Below are 22,872 nucleotides of genomic sequence, written 5' to 3'. Positions count from 1 at the left end.
AATTAAAGACCCATAATTATTTTTATCCCAGAAAGAGCACACTGCTACCACCAGCAAATGACACAACTGGATACAATCAGTTGCTTAAATCTCAACATTGGAGAGGGAGAAAACAATTAAAATAATTACTGGACAGATTTACCTAAATGACCCATAGCTAAAGACCTCCAGCTATTTCTGTTAAACAAATGTGGAGACTAACTTAAAAAATTCCAAGAACTGTTTTGAACATCCTATTACTAGTAAGGAATACAAAGTTAAGACTTATGCTAACTGTAATACTAAGAACTTGACTTATGTCGCTAGTTGTAATGTATGCACTGGTGTTTATGTTTGCAAGAACAACAGACCTTTTAAAGAGAGGGTATTGTGCTATTTAAGTGACATCAGGCTAAAAACTTCTCCATGATGGACAACCTTTGACTTGTTTCTCCTGTTAAACTTTAATATCATCAGGTTGAGGTTGAAGTCTAAGCTAAGAATACCTCTTCATCACTGAACTAAAGACAGCAGCCCTAGAAAACCCATCTACTGCATTATAACTACATTTAATAAAATGATGAACAACTCAAGAGGAAGTCACTAGCAAGAGAAAAACAGAAGTTTTACCCTCAGAGTCTGGAAAATCAGAAAAAAGTTGACAGGCCTGAGAAAGAAGAGCCAACACATACCTAGATATATGGGTCTGACAATTAATAGCCCTAAAAGCTAAGGTAGCCGAAGTGTAAATCTTCTTACCCACCCTGTCCATGGTTCTGCTATCCTTGTCATGGGGCAATAACTTGGGCGAAGAAAGCAATTGAGATGGCTTATCAGAGACTATGACAGGACAGAGGGAACAGCAGCAGGACATTTATATAGGAAAGAAAAACCCTCAGGCGCCCTATAAAAACCAGTCAGTCATCTTGGGAGCTGGAGGCAGAGAATCAGGTGCATAAGAAGCACTGGAAAAAGCATTCAGCAAAGTAGCCAAAACAGGAGGAACAGCCATAGGTTTAGTGGAGTCCAGCTGCAGCAACGCATAGTACCTCTTATGGATATCAGAAATCTGAGCACAATTCCACTTAAAAAAAATCCATCATCCTAGTGTGTGTGTCCTCAAAGGAAATTTCCTCAAAAGGGACATCTGGACTAAGATTCCTCCTCCTCTGATCCATAGTCTAAAGGAGATGGAATCTGAGTAGAATAAGTCAGAGATTCATTATCTGAATCAGACTCATCCTCAGAAGAATCCTGTTCTCTATGCCTTTTAAGGGGAGTAGAGTATCAAGGAGGAGCAGGAACTGAACCCCCTTGAGGAGGACACCTGCAAAGCCTCTTCCGACGTGCTGTCAGCCAGACCTCCACCAGCCTCCGACAGTCACGGCTGAGAAATCCGATAACACAGCTGGGCGAGCCTCTGGGTTTGTAAATGACCTCTCGAGAAACACCTAGCAGAGGCTGGACAGCAGAAGATTCCGGTTGTACCTTTTTCACCTTCTTTTTCCCTAACGGCTGACCCTTGGGGTGGGAGATTCCTTCCACTGTATCTTTACATTTTATTTTGATTCAGGAACAGCTTCTCACCTAATGTTATCAGGCTGCTAAACTCTAATAACCACTGCACTCCATGATGTCTAACTGGGTCAGTAGAAACTGTTTCAATTTGTGCAAGAACCTGGTTACCAATCTCACCTAATACTTGGTGCAATATTCACCATGACTGTAACTTGTAGGCCATCTAGGGCAGTAGCAATGCAGTAAAATATCTCTTCTTTCAGTGCAATACATGCAAATTCATAAATTAATCATAGTACAACACTGTAAGGTCCATAGTGTAATACTCGAATGTTCACAGTGCAATACTCAATGTCTCTTTCTGTGCAAGGTTCAATGCAATGTCTTAACCAAGTACCTGTGCAATACTAAAGTCTCATGCATGTAAGTGTTCAGTTAAAATGTGTTTCTAATTATGTGCAGTATTAGTCTGGGTACCTGCATGTCTGTGATGCAATAGCCAGGTGTTACATGTGTAAATGTCTGTGAAAATAGTCTATATGATGTCTGCACAGAGTCTGGAGATACGAAATTTCATTCAGTTTTTGCACTTCTGTGATTTCTGAATGACAATAAAGTTTACTTTGACTTTAGGAAGAAGCTTAAGATGCTGGTTCTCAAGATACAAGGAAAAGGAAGAAAGTCTACTGTGAAGGGTTTTCGGAATGGACACCTGACAAATAGAACAAGATGTATGGTCATGAGAAACTCCTAGACAAAAACGACACTTATTATGTTAGTCTATACTTGGAATCGGTCTCCTACACTGGCATTTACCCTTCCTGGATGAGATTAACTCCAAGGAGCAAGAAAAAAAAAAAAAAAGAAAAAAAAGTACAGTTGTGTACCTACCATACATGTAGATGTTCGAGTGTATTCACTGTTGCAGTCATTACAGTTGGGTTATCCTGCTGGCAGGCTACCTGCAGTCGGCCTGAATTCCAAAGTCCTGGTCCGGCTTCGGTTGCTGTCGCCTCTTCCCTGACGTCAGTGCACCAGGGGTATACAAGATGCAGCCGATGCCATTTTCTTCAGTTTTTCTTGCCCCAGATGTCAGGTGCCCCCAAGAAGGTACGCAATACACTTTGCTTATAAAAAACATACACTAAAATAAACAATACCTTCATCTACAAGCAAATACACCACATAGGTTGTATAGGATAGAGAAGTATAGATAAGTCCCAGCAAAGAAAGGGGGATGGTGGGTGGGTAACATGGACTGCAACAGTGAATACACTCGAACATCACCATTTATGGCAAGGTACACAACTGTACTATGTTCATCGTGTTTCACTGTTGCAGTCATTACACTTTGGTTGTAAACCCAAAGCTGAGGTTGGGCGGCTGGGTCTAAATAGGATTAGGTGTGGCTATGAGGCCCTGCAGAACTGCAGTGGCAAAGCCTGCTCTGGATTTAGAGTAAAGAGGTAATTGGTAGTGCTTGGTGAAAGTGTGCACTGAACTCCAAGTTGCAGCCTCCAAAATTTCCTTGGTTGGTACTCCTCTGAGAAAGGCTGTTGAAGTGGCTGCTGCCCTGGCAGAATGTGGCCTAATATTCTTAGGCACTGACTTGCCATGCTGTGCATAGCAGAAACGAATGCAGTGTCTATCCATTTTGAAATAGTCTGCTTTGAAATAGCCTTTCCTTGTGATCTTGCAGCATATGCTACAAACAGTTGCTCAGTTTTTCTGACAGCTTTTGTTTTGTCCAAGTAGAAGCGTAGCTGCCTGTGTATGTCCAAAGAGTGCAGAAGTCTCTCCCCTTTATTCTGGGGATTTGGATAAAATGTTGGCAAATGAATGGTTTGGTTAAGAGCCACACTGGATACTACCTTTGGCATAAATGTTGGGTTTGTCCTTAGAGAAACCCTGTCCGGATGAAAAATGATAAAAGGTTCCACTGCCATTAATGCTTGCAACTCTGAGACTCTTCTTGCTGAAGTTATTGCTAGGAGCAGAGCAGTTCTCCATGACAAGAATTTTATATCAGCTGTATTGGCTGGCTCAAAAGGAGGTAGTGTGAGCTTTTCTAAAACAAAGTTGAGCTCTCATGTAGGTATCGGTGCTCTCTTTGGGGGTCTTATGTTTTTTGCCTCTCTGAGGTACTCTTAGCAATGGATGAGAGAAAATAGGAGGTTCCGTATTGTAATGAGCCGAAATGGCAGAGGCATGGATCTTAATTGATGAGAAGGATAGGCCTTTGTCCAGCATCTCAGTTAGGTATTGTAAAATCCGAGGAATATTTGGAATAAGTGGTTCAAGTCCTTGTGCCTGGTTCCAAGCACATAATCTCTTCCATTTTTCTGCATAAGATATCCTGGTGCTGGGCCTCCTGGCTTCCAAAATGACATCCATAACAGCTTTAGAGAGAGGTGTGTTCTGAGTGGTTATATTATCTGCCATGCAGCCAGATTTAAGGTTCTAAAGTTGGCTGTGCAGGATCTGATTGTTTTGTTGAGTCAGAAGATGAGGAATTTGAGGTAAAGTCCAGGCTGGGCCTTGAGACAAGCTCTTTAGGACTGGGTACCAGTGTTGGTGCGGCCAGTCTGGGGCAATCAGAAACATTTTTGGCTTCTCTTGTCTAACTTTTAGGAGCACCTTGGGAAGGAGAGGCAGTGGTGGAAAGGCATAAACTGTTAGGGTTTTCCGGCTGAATGACAGAGCATCCACTTTCCATGCTTGTAAGTGATAAGTCCTTGTGCAGAGTCTCTGTAGCTGGCAGTTGTGAGGGGAGGCAAAAAGATCTATGTCTGGGCATCTCCATTTCCTTGTTATCATGCTGAATACCTGTGGATCTAGTTTCCACTCGTGAGGGTCCATGAGGTTTCTGCTTAGTTCGTCTGCCAGAGTATTTTTCTTTCTTGGCAGGAATTGTGCCTGCAGATGTACGTGATAGGTCAGTGCTGTGTTCCACAAAGTCATGGCTTGCCTGCAGAGGGGGTAGGAATGTGTGCCCCCTTGCTTATGTACCACATAACTGTAGCATTGTCCATCTTTAGTAATAGTTGTCCTGGATGTAGTAGATCCTTGAAGGCTGTCAGGGCATTCTGTACAGCTAGCATCTCTTTTTGATTGATGTGAAGATGCATTTGGTCCGTGGGCCATGTGCCCTGAATACATTTTCTTGCCATATGTGCCCCCCAGGCATAATCCGATGCATCTGTTGTTAGTGTCTGCCTGGCTGTGGGTAAAGTGAAAGGCTGTCCCTTGTTGTGGTGACAGGCCAGTGCCCACCATTGAAACTCCTGTTGCAGGCAGGGAATAAGAGTTATTATTGTTTCCAGGCTGTGGCAATGTTGAGTCCAAACACTTTTTAGATACCATTGTAGCTTCTTCATATGCAGTCTTGCATATGGAATTAGCAGAATGCAGGATGCCATGAAGCCCAAAGCCTGCAAAGTTTTTCTTTCAGGTAGCTGGGTCTTTGTTGCCATCATATGAAAGTAACGAGTCAGTTGTCTTTGCTTGTCTGGCATGAGATAAGCCATCCGGGCAGTTGTATTTAAGCTTGCACCCAGGAATATTATCTCTTGAGAGGGCGCTAGTTTTGATTTCTTTTCCTTTACTGTGTACCCTAGGAAAATTAGTAATCTTTTTACAAACGTCAGATGTTTTAGTAGAATGTCCTAGCTCTCTGCTTGAATAAGGCAGTCGTCCAAGTAGGGATACATTTGAATTCCTTTTTGTCTGCAAAATGCAATTACTGGTGCCAGGCATTTTGTGAAGACCCTGGGTGCAGTAGATAAACCAAAGGGCAGTGCAGAGAATTGGTAATGTATTGAGCCAGCTATGAATCCGAGGCATCTTCTGCAAGATTGTCTGATTGGGACATGCAGGTATGCCTCTTTGAGGTCCAAAGTAACTAGCAATGCCTTCTAAGCCAGCATGGGTAGAAGTTGCTGCAGTGTCAACATTCTGAATTTTGGAACATCCAGGAAAGTATTTAGAATTGACAGGTCCAGTATTGGTCTCCAGGCATTGTCCTTTCTGGGTACCAAGAAAAGTCTAGAGTAAAATCCTTGTCCCTGTTCTTGCTGTGGTACGTTCTGAATAGCTCTCATGTCCATGAGAGCAGAAATTTGTTTTTGTGCCTCTGCCCATTGATTTTGTGGCAGGTCTGGCATACCTTTTGACCTTGGTGGGATGTGAAAGTGGAACCTGTAACCCTGAGAAACAATATCCAGTACCCATTTGTCCTGGGTGATCATGTGCCAATTTTGTGAGAAAAGTGCTAGTTTTCCCCCAAGGGTGCTGCCAATAGGTAAGTGCTTAGCATTCGTAGAGGGAAGTCATTGGGACTGTTTCCTATAAGGTTGTGATTTGTCTTCTCCGCCTTTGGGGGCTGAAGCACCCCATTGTTTAGGTCTGCATGAGCCTTGGGGCTGAGATCTGCCTCTTGGGCGTCTTTATCTGCCTCTTTGTGACCTGTCTGACACTGGAAAGGACCAATTTTTAGAAGAACAGTTCCTGCTAAATCTAAGTGGCTGAACCTGTAAGAAATCCTTTACTGTCTGCATTGATTTTGCTTTATCCTCCATTTTCTTTAACACCTCTTCTGCCTTAACAAAGAAAACAAAATATCATGCTGTAATGGAGTATCCAATAATTTTGCTTTAACATGATCAGGTAAACTTTGTTCTTTTAACCAAGCATACCTTCGAATGACAGAACCTGTAACTGCGGCTCTGCAAGAAGCCTCTAATGAATCAAAACCACATTGCAGAGTATGCTTACCCACTTGTTCAGCTGCATGCAATAAAATCCTGCATTTCCTTATTGTCAGAACATTCTGAGCTTGTCAGCATTTTCTGTTTTAGCAAAGACATTAGGTATTGTTGATATTTAAGCATGTGAAACTGGCAGTTTAAAGCCCTTGCAGCTCAAGTAGCAGAAGTGTAAACTTTTTTCCCCCATCTATCCAGTGCTCTAGAATCCCTATCTGAGGGAACAGGGTTTTTTGCAGTGGAAGCCTTGACCCCTTTGGGACCCTGAGAAATTGTTTCTGGGTCAGCAGCCGGGTTTTTATAAAGAAATTTACGTGAGTCTGGGACCCTGTAGTACCTATCTGGCTTGACTGGTGCAGGGGGTAAAGAATCAGGAGACAAAATGGATTCAGAAAAAACATCATCAACAATATCTAGTACAGGGGGGATAGCAAGTGGCCTGTGCTGAGGCAGTAAAAGAAAGTCTCTGAGCCTTTTCTTGGATTCTGAATAATCCTGGCTCTCCCAATGGAAATGCTCCCTCATGGTGTGCAAGGTTGCCCCAAAAGAGTAATCCTCAGGAGGAGAGGCTGAAGGGATAGATTCTTCAGCATCAGAATCCTCATAGGGAGGAAGAGAATATCCCTGTTCTGAAGAGGAATCAGAGGAAATAGAAACCTGGTCAGAGGAATCATAGTCAGTGTCTTGCCTAGGCCTTTTATCAGGAGGGGGTGGGAACCCTGATCAAAGTAATTAGGTCCTCGGCCATTTTAAGCATCTGTTTCTTTGGCATGGATGACTGTCCAGGAGAATGCTGTACTTGTTTCTTTGTCTTTAATGGTGTTTTAGACTTTGCCTTGGCTGCTGAAGTGGACTTGATAGTAAGCTGTGTAGGTCTGAAAACAGCCTCAGAAGCCGATGCCTGCTCAGCGGCTCCGGACCCATCTGAGGGAATAGTTTCCGTAGGCCCAATACCTTGAGTTTCCAGAGGCCTAGTTGTCTCCACGTGGGAGTCGGAGTCGGCCTGTGGCTCTGAGGTAATGGGTGTCAGGGGCTGTGAAAGCGCCTCACTGAGAACCGGCGACTGGCCTAGAAGAGGCTTCGCCGTCGGTTTTGGACCTCGGATGCCTGTCCTTTTCTTTGTCTTTGCGGTTTTTATGAATTCAGGTCGTCAGTCGCTCCGATGGCATTATGTAGGTAAACCTTCGGCCAAAGTAATGTAAAGCAAAATCAAACAGACGCTTAATAGTGCATTGGTTGAATCTAGCACAAAACCGACAACTAGCAACGTCGTGGTCAGGGCCTAGGCAAGGAATACAGTAAGAGTGAAAATCCTTATGAGGTATTTGCTTCCCACAAGAAATACAATTGCTAACTTTTACTGACATTGGGCTGCAGCAAGAAAAAGTTTCCCCAACGGGGTACTTAGCTTTACTGAAGACTTCGGTTCTGAAATTCAATTTCGAAAATCTCAGGAGTCGGCCGACTGGCACTTGCGAACTGCTTTTGCTTCAGGCACCACGCGGCAAGAAAGACTGAAGAAAATGGCGTCGGCTGCATCTTATATACCCTTGGAGTACTGCCATCAGGGAAGAGGCGACAGCAACCGATGCCGGACCAGGACTTTGGAATTCAGGCCGACTGCGGGTAGCCTGCCAGCAGAATAACCCAAGTGTAATGACTGCAACAGTGAAACACAATGCACATCAAGATCCCCAAAGGGGTACTTATCTGCAACTACAAAGGAAGTCAGCAGGTAGGTAGCCATTGGAGAATGAAAATGCACTCAACTGGTACAAAATGGATGCAAGTAAACAGACAGATGGTAAAAAGATATATTCAGAGTGGCAGCAAAGAAGTTCTGATTATGGTAGGCCCAAACGTCACCTTTATGCTCTACAATACACAAGGAGTATTTGTGTGACATTCGGTGTATTGTTTGAAAACAAGTAGTCTTTGGTAGGCTGGCCAGATGTTCGGGCTTCTAAGTCAATGACTCCCATCTGTCAAGAGCACTGCAGCAATGAATGGTAAGGACATCAAGAAATAAAATAAGTATTAACCTCCTAGGTAAACGTAAATTCACAAAGTTAAATTTACCTAGATGGCTAATCTGTTATCTTACAGTTAAGAGCCATCTAAACAATATCAGTTCACCACTGCTTGACTCAACAACTGAAGACATAATAAAATAGGCAAAATGTGGAATCTTGTTATCTTAGTGGTTTTGACACTGATGTACTAGGCTTAAATTCTCATATAAATCACTTACTTAATCAGTACCTCCTCACTCAGTTCACTCCCTTACTAGACTGTGCCCAACCACAGACAATGGTCTCCTATTTGATTAAAATCTTAACCAAGGAGCTGCACATATTTACAAATGTCATGAGTCTTCTCAACACACTAAGTGATCACCTATCCAGCAATAGCCACTCTCTCCATTAAGCCTGCCATGTTATCTCTTGTCATAATCTTCACCAGAACTGTTGGAGAATCTAAGGAGATGAGAATTTACAGGAACTTAGCAATACAGACTGGTCCAGTTGTTACAAATTGAATAACTTTACCAATGCTATCTCCCTATTTAATTCTAAAGTGCAACCAGTATTAAACAAAAAAGACTGAAGGGTCAAAACTGACCATGGATCACCTCATGGAAAATCCCTCTTAAAATAAACATTACTTGGAAATTATGGAAATAAAGCAATGACTATGCATCATAATACTTTTCTCTCTTTTAAACATCAATACAGGCTAAGAGTAAAGGAAGCACAAACTTCTTATTTCAGAACAAAACAAAATTTAATGGTCTCACAACTAAGGCTACTCTGGACAGCTCTAAAGGAAACAGCTTATATAAACTGGAAGTCTATGTATATGGAATCTGCTAGGAAGGTATTCTCAGAAGGTTTGAAAAACAGAGGTACCTCTGTAGGCTTTAGATCCTCCAAACCCACAAAATTGAAAACACTTCTACTGTCTAACATCTCCTTCACCTCCCACCTGGAATGTTTCCTGATCTTAGTAAGGATATCTTAAACACACATTTTCTTGTGGGGATCACATCAAAATGGAGTCCCCTTTACCTGAGTTGCATCCAAGGGGAGATGCCATTTCAATTGTATAGGTCAAGTTTACCTCCAACAATGAGTTAGTGTCAAAGATCTTAAGAGTTGCCCTTTTCCATTCAACTTGTTTAGGGGTAGTGGGTAACAAAGACTTAAATGCAACTGCAGGAATGGTTACCTTCACGAATAGCAGCCAGACTCCTGAGAAAAAAAGGAGGTCATTGTCCCACTGTACTCATCCCTCATTAGACCCATTATAGAATACAATGCCCTGTTTGGTATGTACCTCTCAAGACATCAGCAACAACTGGAGAGGCCGCAGAAATACCTCACTAAAAGAATCGCAGGCCTAAAGCAGGTGCCCTATGCTGACTGTCTAAAAAAACCTCCACCTATACTCTGTCGCTTATCGTCTACTCAGAAGCAATCTCTGCTTACCATACAAGGCCATGTCAAACCCAGAGCTGTTGGACATGCTACACTTAAAGAAATCCCAATCCCTCAGAAACACACACTCCAGGGATCTAAACCTTGTCATCACAATGAACAAAACATGCTGGAGGGATAGATTCCTGACTCAGACACTCCCCAGACTCTGGAAAAGACTGCCCATACATGTCAAGCAGAGCACCTCTTTGGCCCTCTTCAAAAGGAACCTTGATGATTGGATGGGAGACAGGAAATTCACCATGGAGATCACGTCAGTTGCCCTGCTAGACAGGGGTCCAGGCAAGTAAACACTGTGGGAAGAAATATCCAAGGGAATTGTTATGGCTAGGCTTGTATAGGCCCTAGGGCCGATAGCCTAGTACCAACATATGAACCTATAAGAGAGTGCTGTCCTGCATGTAGTCTGTTTGGGGGAGAATGTCTTCAAAGGTATTGTAAAAATACTGTTCAAAAAGTCAATGTCAAGCATCCTATGCTCCCTCTTCCTAGTGCCCCTGTGCTCTGAAGAAGTTAAAGATGGAGGTCTGGGATCTTTCTTTTGAGAAAGCTCCACAGACTGTGGCAGCGGGTATGCCATTCTAACAAATGTCAAATGCATCTCTATCATTTTCACTGAGTGCTGAATAATCAATGAAAAAGGAGTGAAACAAATTTCATCTAACTTCGGAGGTAATTTTTTTTTTTTTTTTTACAGGGGCAAGCTGTCCTGCACCCCCAGAACTTAAATGTACTTACTCAGAAGTTGCACAACAGTTGAGAGAAAAGAAAACTCTCCTGTTGGTGGGACTTGTTTCAAGAGCTGTATGATCACCTAAAAAGAAAAGAGTGAATCCACTGTTGATAATACAGCAACCTCAAAATGCATACATATTGATCGACTGACCGCACTTGCATCAAGTACTGAACAATTAATGGAAAAGGACTGAAACAAGTTTTGATGAACCTGAGGTAAGTTTTTTTTCCTGCAGGGGGCAAGCCCTATTACACACCCCATGTGGGGGATTTACCACCACATCCCTCAAATTAAACATACCTACTCCAAGGTCACACAACAGTGGAGAAAAAAAAAAAGAAAGCTCCACTGTCAACAAAAACTATTTCACTCCCCTCTCATCGATCATACAGCACTCCATCAAAGTGATGTCGATCAAACAGGAACCCCAAATGTGATATGTAGCATACATTCTTCCTGATACTTGGCACTGGACAACATGTTAGCAGCTACCTGTATGTCTGCCACCAAAAGGGTGAGACAGAGGCTGGTATAAGTATCGGATACTACAACCAAGGACTGGAAAATTGACTGGTTGAGATGCCCTCAGACCTATGGAATACTGTTAGGATGATTCAGTTTTCCCTGGTCTCTCTTTCTATCTCTTTTGGTGTATCCTTTCTCCTTCAAACTCTTTATACTGGTGCTCTTTCTTATCAGACTCCTTAGGGGGAATGCTTTCCTCACAGGAAATGACTCCTCAGATGCTTGAAGCAAGGTGTCTATAATTTCTTCAGCATCAAACATTTTTTCACAATGCTTCTTCAAGTCTGCATGAAAAAAACAGCTTCCCAAGAAAACTCAATGGCAAAATGGTCACAAAAGCATAACAGAAAACTATATAAAAACATATAAAATGTCACCAGTGCTCTGTGTTACACACTGATAAGTATAAAATTTTGTAGTGGAAAAAAATAACTAAAGATGGCATGGGCTTGTGACCTCTTTTATCCAGGACACATGTATGTGTCTGTAAATGGGGATGAAGTCGGCCTGTGTCCTTCACATGCACAGCCCTGGAATTTAAGGTGGGTAATTGGAAATCAGCCCATGGATGATTCCCATATGTAATTAACACTATCACAACAGTGAGCTACATGAAGAACTTACCATTTTATCTTTCAATATTTTAGCTTTATGTTAATGAACAATAACTACTGCTCCTCTCTGAAAGAAGCTGAAAATACATGTCTCCCCCTTTCCCAGAAAACACAGGATAACAATACATTTACACCCCAATGCCCCATTCAGCCTAGCTCTATGAGAAAAGAGTGCAAGGAAAACTGCCTCTGCCAAAGGGGACCACCGATTCCCGGAAATGAAACAACAAATTACTCCCAGTTCAAAGAAATATTACTAGGGCATCTCAGTCAATCCTACAGCAATAACTGCATTACTTATAAGGGGGAAATCAAGCTATGCTTCAGTAAGTACTAGTGGTTTTCTTCTAATAAAGTCCCATCTCTATCTATGGAAGCTGAACAGCAGTAATTCTAATAAAAATACATAAATTTCTCAAACAGTACCATACTAGTTATACAGCTAAAATATTATTCAAACACCTTCTGCTAAAATTTTCAGATGTTTAGTGTTAACTTCTTAAATGTTATTTAAGAATCCATTGTTCTGTTAATAAGCCACATACATCATGAAGTGTTTGCCATTTAGGAAATTTTAACGATACTGTTAATATACTCGCACTTAATTATTTCTGCTGAATATCTGTAATTGCCAATGTGTCCAAGCTCATCCCTGAAAAAGGCCCTTGGACCAATCCAGCTACCTGGTTATCAAATATAAATAAATAAATTCTTCATAGGTGTGTACTAGGCTAACAACCAAAAGGGCCTTTTTTAAGACTAGCCATGCATGCCAAATCTCTGACAAGTTCTGGTACCCCTGGTTAGTGTAAGCAGGGGCTTGGGAGATTAATCATTTGCAGGCAGCCTGTGTCCATTAGAGATATAGGTGTCAAATCAGGGATGGATTTCCTGTTCCCCTCCAACTGTCCAGGGTACATTTGAATTGGGTTAGGGAGGAACTCTGCTTCACGTGGATAGAGAACCTGTTCCAGAATACATACCTGTCTTTCTATCAGGTCCGATTTATATCACAGGCAGGGTAGTCTTTAGAATATGTAATTCTGGTGCTGTTTGTTTTGTGAATATGGAGGAGGTTCAGCAGGGTGAGGTCTGACAATGCCTTGTATGTCAGGCACAGATCTCACCTCAACAGCCTGTAGCAGAAAGAATACAGGGACAGGACTTTGAGGCAGTCTGCATAGGACATGTCACTTATGCCGTGTATTCTTTTAGTGAGGAACTTTTGTGGACGTTCCAATTGTTGGATGTGCTTGGTTAGGTACATATCAAAGGGGGCACTGTACTCGATGAAAGGTATGATGTATGCTGAATACAGTAAAACAATGACTGCCATGGACCTAGATGTCATACATTTGTTTATAATTTGCACAACATAGACCGATTTCCTCACTACTGTAGACACACGGTGGTCAAAAGCTAGATTACTGTGCATCCCCAGAAGTCCCTGACTATTGTATCAACTCTTAGAAGTGTGTTGTCAATATGATAGTTACCAGGGGTGGATGACTTCCTGAAGGATAATATTATGCATTTCTTAGAATTTATATTTAGTCCATGGCTCAGACACAAGTTGTCTGTATCACCCCTTCCTGGAGAACATTTGTGTTGGTGGGGGATTCTGTGACTGCTCCTAATGTGCAAGCTGCAAATGTAGTCAGCCAGAGGCCCTTGACTTCAGAGAAGTAAATGCTAAAAAGAAGATGTCCCAGGATTGATCCTTAATGGACACCACTTGTGATTGGCCTCTTTGCAGAGGTGGACCCCCTAATTATAACTTTCTGGGTATCAAAAGTGTGATATATGGATTTATGCCAAACCTCTTAAGCTTGTCAACAATCCCCGAGTGGGGTATTCGATGAAAGGTGTCAAATGTCTTGGCCAGGTCATGGTAGGCAGTGTTGACCATTCTACCTCATCCACTGTTGTGGTGAATTCTCAAAAAAGTCCATCTGGTTGAGTAGGCGTGACCTACTGAAGCAAAATATAGCAAACAACATATGGAGCAATATATTTGACCAATTATTCAATAAAAAGCAAACAATCTTAATGATTTTAAAAGGGGATAAGCTAAGATTACCACAGTAAGTACCACTACTAAGTTACAAATGACCCATACAAATATTGGTGCCTTGCCTTATGACTCCATTGACAAATGCAGCAATAGACTCTTCCCTACTTCAAACAGATATGGTCCCAAAAACATCCAAGAATTACAAGCAGTGAAACATCCATCTATTTTATAATATCCTGTTTTATACTTTTATAGGGTTTCAGGGCCACTGAAGCCTATCCTAGCTACCAATGGGCCACAAGGTACTGAAATCTATTCTGGACGTGGCACCAATCCATCACAGAAAGCACACATGCTCACACGCACACAACCATACACCTACACACTCAAGCTACATACGTGAGACAAGCACAATATAAATGACTGTGTCCCAATTCTGCTGATAAATTAAGGACCACACACAACTCAAACACCAAACATTCCAAAGTACTTAAACACCCTAGTTAGTAATAACACAGTGAACTCAAATCCTAATTAATTCAAGGGGAGCGCAAATAAAACACAAGGATATTTATACAATACCTGCCTTCAATTACCTTACTTTCTCCTTCTCTATGAATCTTGTCCATGATCACATTACTGACCATTCTGCCAATCCTAGTGATGGCTACTATCCACTACAGTGCTGCATGAGGTCAGATATGTCTCCAGAGACTATCCTCCTTTCCTTCAAATGTCCAGGATGAAGCAATGACAGCATTTTTTTAAATGTTGTACATCTTCTCAGACAACATAAGCAATATGAGGTTCTTGGCTAGTGATCTGACAAATGCACAAATGCTTCAACGGTCTCTATTTTAGGTACTTTACACAGGAACTTTCAAACAGCATAAGTTAGAACTGAGATCCAAACACTGTGAGTAGTAAGAAAGAACTAGGGACGAGAGGAGTAGGTAGGTGCTCCATCCTACAGGCGTATAACATGATGCCATGTGTTATGCACATCCCAAGTTCACAAGTTAGACACTGAAGTATGCCAAGATGGAAATACACAAGAGGAAATCAAGTTACCCACTGCAGACGGCCTACAAAATTAGATTAATAAAGTCTTCTCCTGGGTAAAGATGCTACTCTGTATAACATTATTCTGCAAATTACTGGTTACATGTACCTCATTCTATTCGTCTCCTAAAATACTGTTTTCTATGACAGGTAATGTGGGGAGTAAACTTCAGAAACCCTGAGCATATTTCAAATGCAATCACACCAACAAATAGCAAAGCACGTGCATTATGAATATGACAGGAAAAAAAAACTGCTACACACATGCACACGGTCGAAAGAACAGTGGGGTACAGATACATACATAAACATGTCTTGCTTGGTCTAAACAAGTTGGTTGTTATAACTCCCAGCAGTAACATGCATAAATCTCTAAAATAAGGAAGCTTTTTCTCTATGGTTTTGTCTTTTTCTTACCCAAGTCTGAATAAGCATGTTTACCTCTGCCACTAGTTCCAGAATGTCCATGTCTGTTTTCACTCTTGGTAGGCATGTTGAGCTTTGGTTTTCTTTCTTGCAGTTGTGCATGCATTGCTTCCAACTCATTCTGAAGTTCATCATTTCGGTCTCTCAGTTCCTGTAATACAAACTTCTATTAATCTGTTTACACCAAACCCTTAATCTGCACATCATACAGATTCAGAAAAATAACAATCAAAAAGGCATAACACTCAGTACAACAATGGCAGCACTATAGCTATGAATTACAGCACTGTTCATTGTCCTGACAAAGGAGCAAAAAAGGAGCCACCAATATAAAGTTGTGCAAACATGAACATTCGTCTGGTTATGTAGACAAAGGACAACAACATCAAGTTAAAGCACCTGTATAGTCTACTTACTAATTCTCTCCAGTGCTGGACACAACCATACCTATTCTCTGCTTCTCCTACACAATTAGCAATAACTATCTCCACCTTTACCCTTCTTCAGTCTTATTAGTTGTCAACACTTTAAAGTACAGTTTTATTCCACTTACCATAATTGTAGCTGTTTGAGCAGATCAAGACCTGCCAGACTTCCGGAGTCTTTACTTCATCTCTAGCCAATGGACATCTGAAAAAAAGAGTTATGTACTTGCATAACTAGGAATCTATGCTACCCAGTGTCATTATTCATCACAGATGGGTCTTGGATCTGACCTCGGATCTGAGGTGGTAACTTAAAGGACAGCTCCTGAGCTCAAGCTCCTCATCCCCTACCCAAGATCCCTTGCTACCCACAACCCTCAAATCCAGTTTGCTGGATAGAGAGAAAAGGAGGCAGTGAGAAAAACTGCCTATGAAAAACTGCTAAGGGAGACATCCGTCTGAAACTCCCAGATCTCCAGAAGGAGAAGGAAGGAGGGTGGGAATGGGATGAATAATGACGCTGGACAGCACAGATTCCAAGTTATGGTATGTACATAACTATCTGATGCTATCCCATTGTCATTATTGATCATGGATGGGTCAGAGTCCCCAGCTACTATGAACCCTGGAGGCCTCAAGGAAGAATATGCTGGAGCACAGAGGAAACAAAGGAAGCCTTGCTCCTAGACACCAAATCCAACTTATAACGAGAAACAAAGGTATGGGGTTTGGACCAAGTAGCAGCAGCACAAATCTCACTGAAGGAAAGTTTTGCCAAGAAAGCAGATGATGTGGCTACAGCCCTGGTAGAGCGAGCTTTAACTGGCCCTGAAAGCTCTAGGTGTCTGCTTTTGTAAATGTACGAAATGCAATGATCCAATGTGAAATAGATTGCTCAGGGGTGATCTGCGTCGCCTACAAGGCAATCTCGGGCCCTGCCCTATTAGGGATGCTCCATATCTGTAAGTCTAACTCTTCACGCACTACCCACTCAAAAGGCCTGACTCTAATATGCGACATCAACAAAACCTGCTGGAGAGAGGGGTTAGTCTCCCAAAGGCTGCCAAGTCTCTGGAATGGATTTCCCATGCACGTCAGATAAGAGCACCTCGCCGACCCTCTTCGAGCACAACCTTGATGAGTGGCTGGGAAACCAAAAATTTGTCCCAGGGTTCCACCTGTGTCCCTTATTGACAGGGGCGACAGGTGCTGACTGAGGTTTCTTTTTGGGGATAAACTTTTGGCTAGGATTGGAAGGGCCCCAGGGCCATTAGCCTAGTAACCTCCTACGAACACCATGAAAGGGGGCTTAATGCAGACGGCCTGTAATTCAGAGACTCTCCTGGTCGAAGTAACAGCCACCAACAATGCTGTCTTCCAAGACAGGAATTTGAGATCACAGGTCGCCGAAAGCTCAAAGGGCTTCTGGGTCAAAGACTGCAACACCAGAATGAGATCCCAAGGTGGGGAGGGATCCTTGACAAGAGGTCTGAGAAGAAAGATTCCTTTAAGGAAGGCCTTACACAGCCTAGAAGAGAAGATGGGACTTTCTTTCAAATGGAAATTAGAGAGAGCCACCAATTGGAGGTTAATCACAGAGAAACTTGCCCCTTGTTGAAAATGAGAGGCTAAGAACAACAAAATGTCAGGGATAGGGGGCTGAAAAGGGCTCTAAATTGCATTGTTAAGCCCAAATTGAAAATCTCTTCCATTTACTAGAATACACTTTCTTGCTAGAGTTTTTGAAAGGCCAAAATAATGTGCTTAACCGGAGAAGAAAGCCTGGACTGGGATAGGATCACTGGAATTGGAGGAACCAAGCAATCAGATGAAGAGACTGCAGACTGGGAAGAAGCCCCCATGAATGGGAAATGAGATCCGGAATAGGATCCAATATCCAAGGAGGATATTTCAGATGAGACCAAAGGAGGGAAAACCATGCCAAACGAGGCCAGAAGGGGGTAATGAGGATAAGTAGAGACTTCAGGCGATGGTCTTTCAGTAAGATTTTGGGGATTAGGGGAATTGGAGGATAAGCATATAGAAGTCCCGATGGCCAATCGTGAACCAGAGCATCCCTGGGTGACTCCCCCATTGGGAGGGATCAGGGAAAAATAGTTGCTGCATTTGTGGCTGACCGGAGATGCAAAAAGATCGCAGCATGGGAGACCCCAGAGGTCGAATATCCAAAGTGCCACTGACTGGTTCAGGGACACCGTGAGGACTCGGGATAGATCTGCTGAGCTTGTCTGCTAACACATTGGGAATGTGCATTGCAAGAAGAAAGCACCTGGAAGACATCACCCATTCCCACACTCTCATAGCCCCTCTGGATAGAGGATAAGATAGTGTTTCCCCATTTGTTGTTGTACCAGACCACCGCCATGTTGTCTATTTGAATCGCAATAGTCCTGAAAGGGAGACAATTCTGGAAGGCTTGCAACGTTAGAATAACTGTTCTCATCTCCAGGACATTTATATGCAATTTCATCTGTAAGGGGGACCACGTGCCTTGAACCATCCTTCCCCAAAAATGCCATCCCACCCCAACAAGGAGACAAAATGGTCTGCCTATAACAAGATCATGAGCTTGGAGCCACCAAGCAAGATGATGTTTGCATACCTGAGAAATCCTGACAGTCGTGGACATGGGATGAAGCTGACCTGACCATTGCACCACTAGGGTTCACTGCAGAACTCTCATATATCTGGCTAGTGGCACTAGCTGGATCGCTGCCACCATCGAACTCAGCACTTGCAAGATCAAGTGGACCATGGGACACTCCGGAGCCAGTAACTGACTGACCTGGCCCAGAATGATCTGGACTCTGCGTAGGGGAACTGCTGCAGTCTCTGACACAGTATCCAGAAGGACCCTGATAAATTCCAGGTTCTGACATGGGGAAAGACGGGATTTAGGCAGGTTGACTGTGATGCCTAGATCCTGAATAAGACTGAGTATAATCTATAGCCAGTGTGAGTTGATGCCTTGCTGGAGCCATAAGGAACCAATCATCCAGGTAGGGGAAGACCTGGAAATCTTGCAGCTGGAGATGAGCTGCTACCACTGCCATGCATCTGGTAAACATCCGGGGGGGCTGTGATGAGACCGAAGGGCAGGGTTCTGAACTGGCCATGGCTGGCTCCTAGCCAAAAGTGCAGGAATCTCCTGGAGCATTTGTCAATTTTGATATGACAGTACACACTCTTGAGATCCACCGAGCACATCCAGTCATCCTTGCACAGAACAGGCAGAATGGACTAAGCAGTGACCATCTGAAACTTGGACTTCTTGACCAACAAGTTTAGATCACGGAGATCCAAAATTTGATAAAGGTCCCCAATTTTTTGGGGCACCAAAAAGAAGTGAGAGTAAGTTCTGGATCCTCATTGTCCCGTTGGGACCACTTGGATGGCTCTGTTTTCAAGGATGTCTTGAACTTCAACAAGGGACAACTCCATTTAGCAGGGTGCAACGTCCTGGAGAGATTTTCAAACTGCAGGGAGCTAAAAAATGGAAATTATGTTTAACACCCAGTGACCTGAAGTAATATTTGACAAGGCTAGTGGGTGTAGGGAGAGTTGACTCTTGACTGCCTCCAAGGCAGGACAGCTGTGCAACGCTTCAGGAGCTCTGAGAGGGTTTCTCCAAGAAGGGTTCCTGAGAGCCCTGGTTCTGTGGACTCCCTCTGCCTCTAGGGTGGCATCTCTTGTCAAATCCCCTTCCCCGGCCAGAGGAAGAGGATTCCTGAGCAGCATCCTGGAAGGAAGACGGAGACGTGCCGAACCACAGTTTCTTACTACCCCTCTGATTTTTGGAAAAGGATCGTTGGGATGTAGAAAACTTGATCCCAACCACGGACAGATTCTTTCCTTCCTGCTCGCTACAGGTTAAGGTTTCTTTGACAGGGGGCCAAACAAAGTTGACCCATTGAAAAGGGTGTTAATAAAGGATGCCTTAAAGGTTTCCGCAAACCTGCACAGGTAAAGCCAGGCATGATGCCTGATGGCAATGCCCATGCCCACCACTCGAAAGGTGGCCTCCACCACACTAGAGATCAACTTCATTGAAGCGTTGGCTACGGATGTCAGAGTGGACAGCTTTGGAGAGACCAATTTTAAAGTCTCCAGAGGCAACAACTTAGAAAGGGAAGTGGAGAGCTCTGATACCAAATCCCTTATATATAAATGGCTGCTCTCAGTCTGAATGTAGCTGAGGCAAACATGCGTTTCCCAAAATGGTCAATAGGCCGAGACTTCCTGTTCAGGGAATGGACAAGGAGCTCTGTTCAGCAAGCTCCTTTTAGTAGCTGCGGCCATCACAACAGCATCAATGGGGACACCCTTGCTCCAAAAAGCCTTGTCCTTGGGGGGACAGAAACTTGTCTGTCTTCTTGGGGACTGCCTCCACTGTGTCCGGCTCCTTCCACTCCCTGTCTGAGATGAGTCTGACAAGGTCATCGGCAGGGGGAGACACCCACGTAGAAGATGGGCCCGTCCCAAAGGCCTTCTAAAACACAGAAGTGTGGGGGACCTGTCTCCTTCCTCAAAATCTGTGTCTTCAGTGAGGGATTCTCTACGGGAGTCCAAGTGCCTCCCCTTGCATGCCCTTTTCCGGGGTGGAGGGGCTCTTCCATGGTGGGCTCTGGGGAGGACTCTGAAGATTTAGGGATCCCAAGGGGTGTAATGGACACACGGGAGGGCTTACCCTGGAAGGATGATAAAGGTCCTTATCCTCCCTCTTTTTGAATGGCTCCTCCACTGACCACATCAGTTGCTTAAAATCTATGTCTCCTGGATCACAGTTAGGGTTCTATCCTGCTATGCTACACAGTGCCACCAACAATCTTACAGTATGTTTAGTTAGAGGCATGCAATGTGGTAAGGCAACAAGCAGGCTACAAATATCCATAAATTTTAAGTCTCACCTGCAAGTACCACAAAAAAAAGGGGGGGGGGAGTATTTTACTGGCACTGTATTTGAAAGGTCAAGTTCACTGTAATGTCCTTCAAAAACATAGGAAATCGGAGAACATCAGTCAGCAGATGCACCTTGATGGCTTCCTCTTCAGTTTGGTTCATGCAGGGTATATAACAGATAAGTTCACTCTATTTCAAATGATCTGTGGGGGGACACTCCGTGATAAATTCTATAGCTGGATTAATACTTTCATCCAACCGTGATCTGGCATTTTTACTACAGATGCCATGGCTTTGGACGTGTATACTTGGTAATGCTATGTGCTCTGTCATCACATGTCAATTACATATGCAAGCTTAGCCCCTGAGCCTGCAAGGTCACCCTCAACCATTAATATACTCTTGCAAATTAAGAAATACCAATGAAGGTCTGGCACCTGCACCACTAAAAACTTATACAGAACTACTTACTTGACAAATTTAGATGAAACTCCTAAAACCAATGCCTGGAGAGATGGGTTGTCTGAGCAGATGGAGATTGCATCATTTCCAATGTCAGATAAAATAGGTATGCTCTTACAGTATCAGCTAATTTGAGTGGACCCACCCTGATGGTTCCTACAACTGAGTTGACTACCAAGCAGAAAACCACCACAATGTAATAACCAAGACAAAAAAGTCAGAGTCCTGAAGTACAGACATATCAACAGAAACTCACCTCCTGGAGTTGCACTCAAGACAATAATGCATGAAGGTGTGCACCAACGAATAAGTGAGGAAGTTACAGTAATAAGGAGAGCATAGGATTTTGGATGTAAATCCTTAAGGAGAATAACTACAATCATGCCAAATAGTACATTCATAAGATTGCAAAAAGTATTGTAAGAACTAAGTCAACACATGAATGAAGGAAGGAGATTTTGCCAATGAGGATGACTGCAACTAGGGGTAAACAAAATAGGCAAGAGGAGTCTGGAATTTACTGGGAAAATTGGAAAAAGGAACCAAAGGACTGGAAACAAATAACTAAAGACAGAAAAGTAAAGTGGGATAAGGCCAAGCAGAGGTTTGGAGTGCAGGTTAGAGACGGTCTTCCCTATCAGGGGATTGATATTGAAGTATATGCAAAGCAAAAATAATAGGGGGGTGCTAACAGAAAGATCTCTGGCAAAGTTTTTAGCCAAGGTTAGTTAAGTTCTGACTTCCAAGAAGGCTGCACATTGAGTAACAGCTTAACTCTAGCTCTCCCAGTGTGAAAACAAACTCAACAGAGAAAGATAGTAGACTTTTGTGTTTATGGGTAAATTTCAGTAACTGGCTAGCAAGTGTACTACTTGGATGCCAGGAAAAAAGAAAAACAGAGCACCAGGAAAAAATCAGATACAAAAAGTGAGGTATAAACACTGACTGGGCAAAGTTTTGCAGCTGTCAGCAAAAAGCAAGGCAACCTCCAGACATGGTTTCCAGTAACCTATAGGAAAATACAAGACAACTGCACTCAGACTTGATTAAAATAAACAAAACACTGATGGAGTATATCAGCACAAACAAAAGGCTGGAAAAATGGAAGAAGCTTTAAACAGATATTCAGATAAGGAGATAAAGCTGCAAAAATTACAGGATGAAATGAAGGGCTAGCTGAATATGAGACTGCTCAGGAAGTGATATTTCAAAAAATAATAGTTGGAGGACAGAGCATGTAGGGAAAACCTGAGATTTTCAGCTATCTCAGAAAAGCTGGAAGAAACAGACTGCATTAATTTTATGAAAGCACAAATAAGCAACTGGACTGGTATTCCACAGCACACGTTATTAGTTGAAAGGGCACATCTTGTGTATGCTCCAAACCTGGCTATGCGAAAGCAACTTAGACCTTTAAATGTAAAGATGCAATCCTACTAGCAAGAATAGTTGATTCTGACAATTGTGGCAGGAGGACAAATATTAAAACGAGGAGAGAGCAGAGTATTTATGGGGAATGATTATTCATTGTACACCAGGCAAAAGAGGAGTAAATTCATTCCACTATTCAGGGAATGTCAAGACGCTGGTTTGAAATTCAAACTGCTGTACCCAGCTGTCTTCAAGGTATTCTTCTCTGGAGGGGCACAAAGGAGGACATACAAAGGTTTGTCCAACAAAAAGTGAACCGTGAAACAGGAGATTCTGCTTCTTGTTTTTCTGGTAATAAAGACCACAAGGAGACAGTACCTGTGAAACTTTTTCCAATGTTTCAACAGAAAATGTTGGAGAAAAGAAAGGGAGCATGAGAGTTGACTAGAAGAATCGAGAATATGTTGGAAATGAAGCAGACACAGGATTTGGGAGATGGGAACAGTAATAAAACTAGTAACAATGTGAGATAAGGCAATAATTATCTTCATGAAATACGA

The 22,872-nt window shown here is 42.8% G+C and overlaps 1 protein-coding gene across 1 annotated transcript in view; it reads right to left on the bottom strand.

Moving 5' to 3' along the window:
- Positions 1–22,872, bottom strand: part of NINL (ninein like) — a 1,970,063-nt gene that overhangs the window by 418,085 nt on the left and 1,529,106 nt on the right. The window contains exon 14 of the mRNA XM_044057633.1: positions 15,150–15,285. Coding sequence (XP_043913568.1) covers positions 15,150–15,285 — 136 coding nt within the window. The remainder of the gene's footprint in view (positions 1–15,149; positions 15,286–22,872) is intronic.

This window comes from Protopterus annectens, chromosome 1.part2 (assembly GCF_019279795.1).
Source record: "Protopterus annectens isolate FY-2018-M chromosome 1.part2, PAN1.0, whole genome shotgun sequence".
NCBI lineage: Eukaryota > Metazoa > Chordata > Ceratodontiformes > Protopteridae > Protopterus > Protopterus annectens.
Note: the sequence above shows the minus strand (reverse complement) of the source record. Positions and strands in the feature narration are given on the sequence as shown.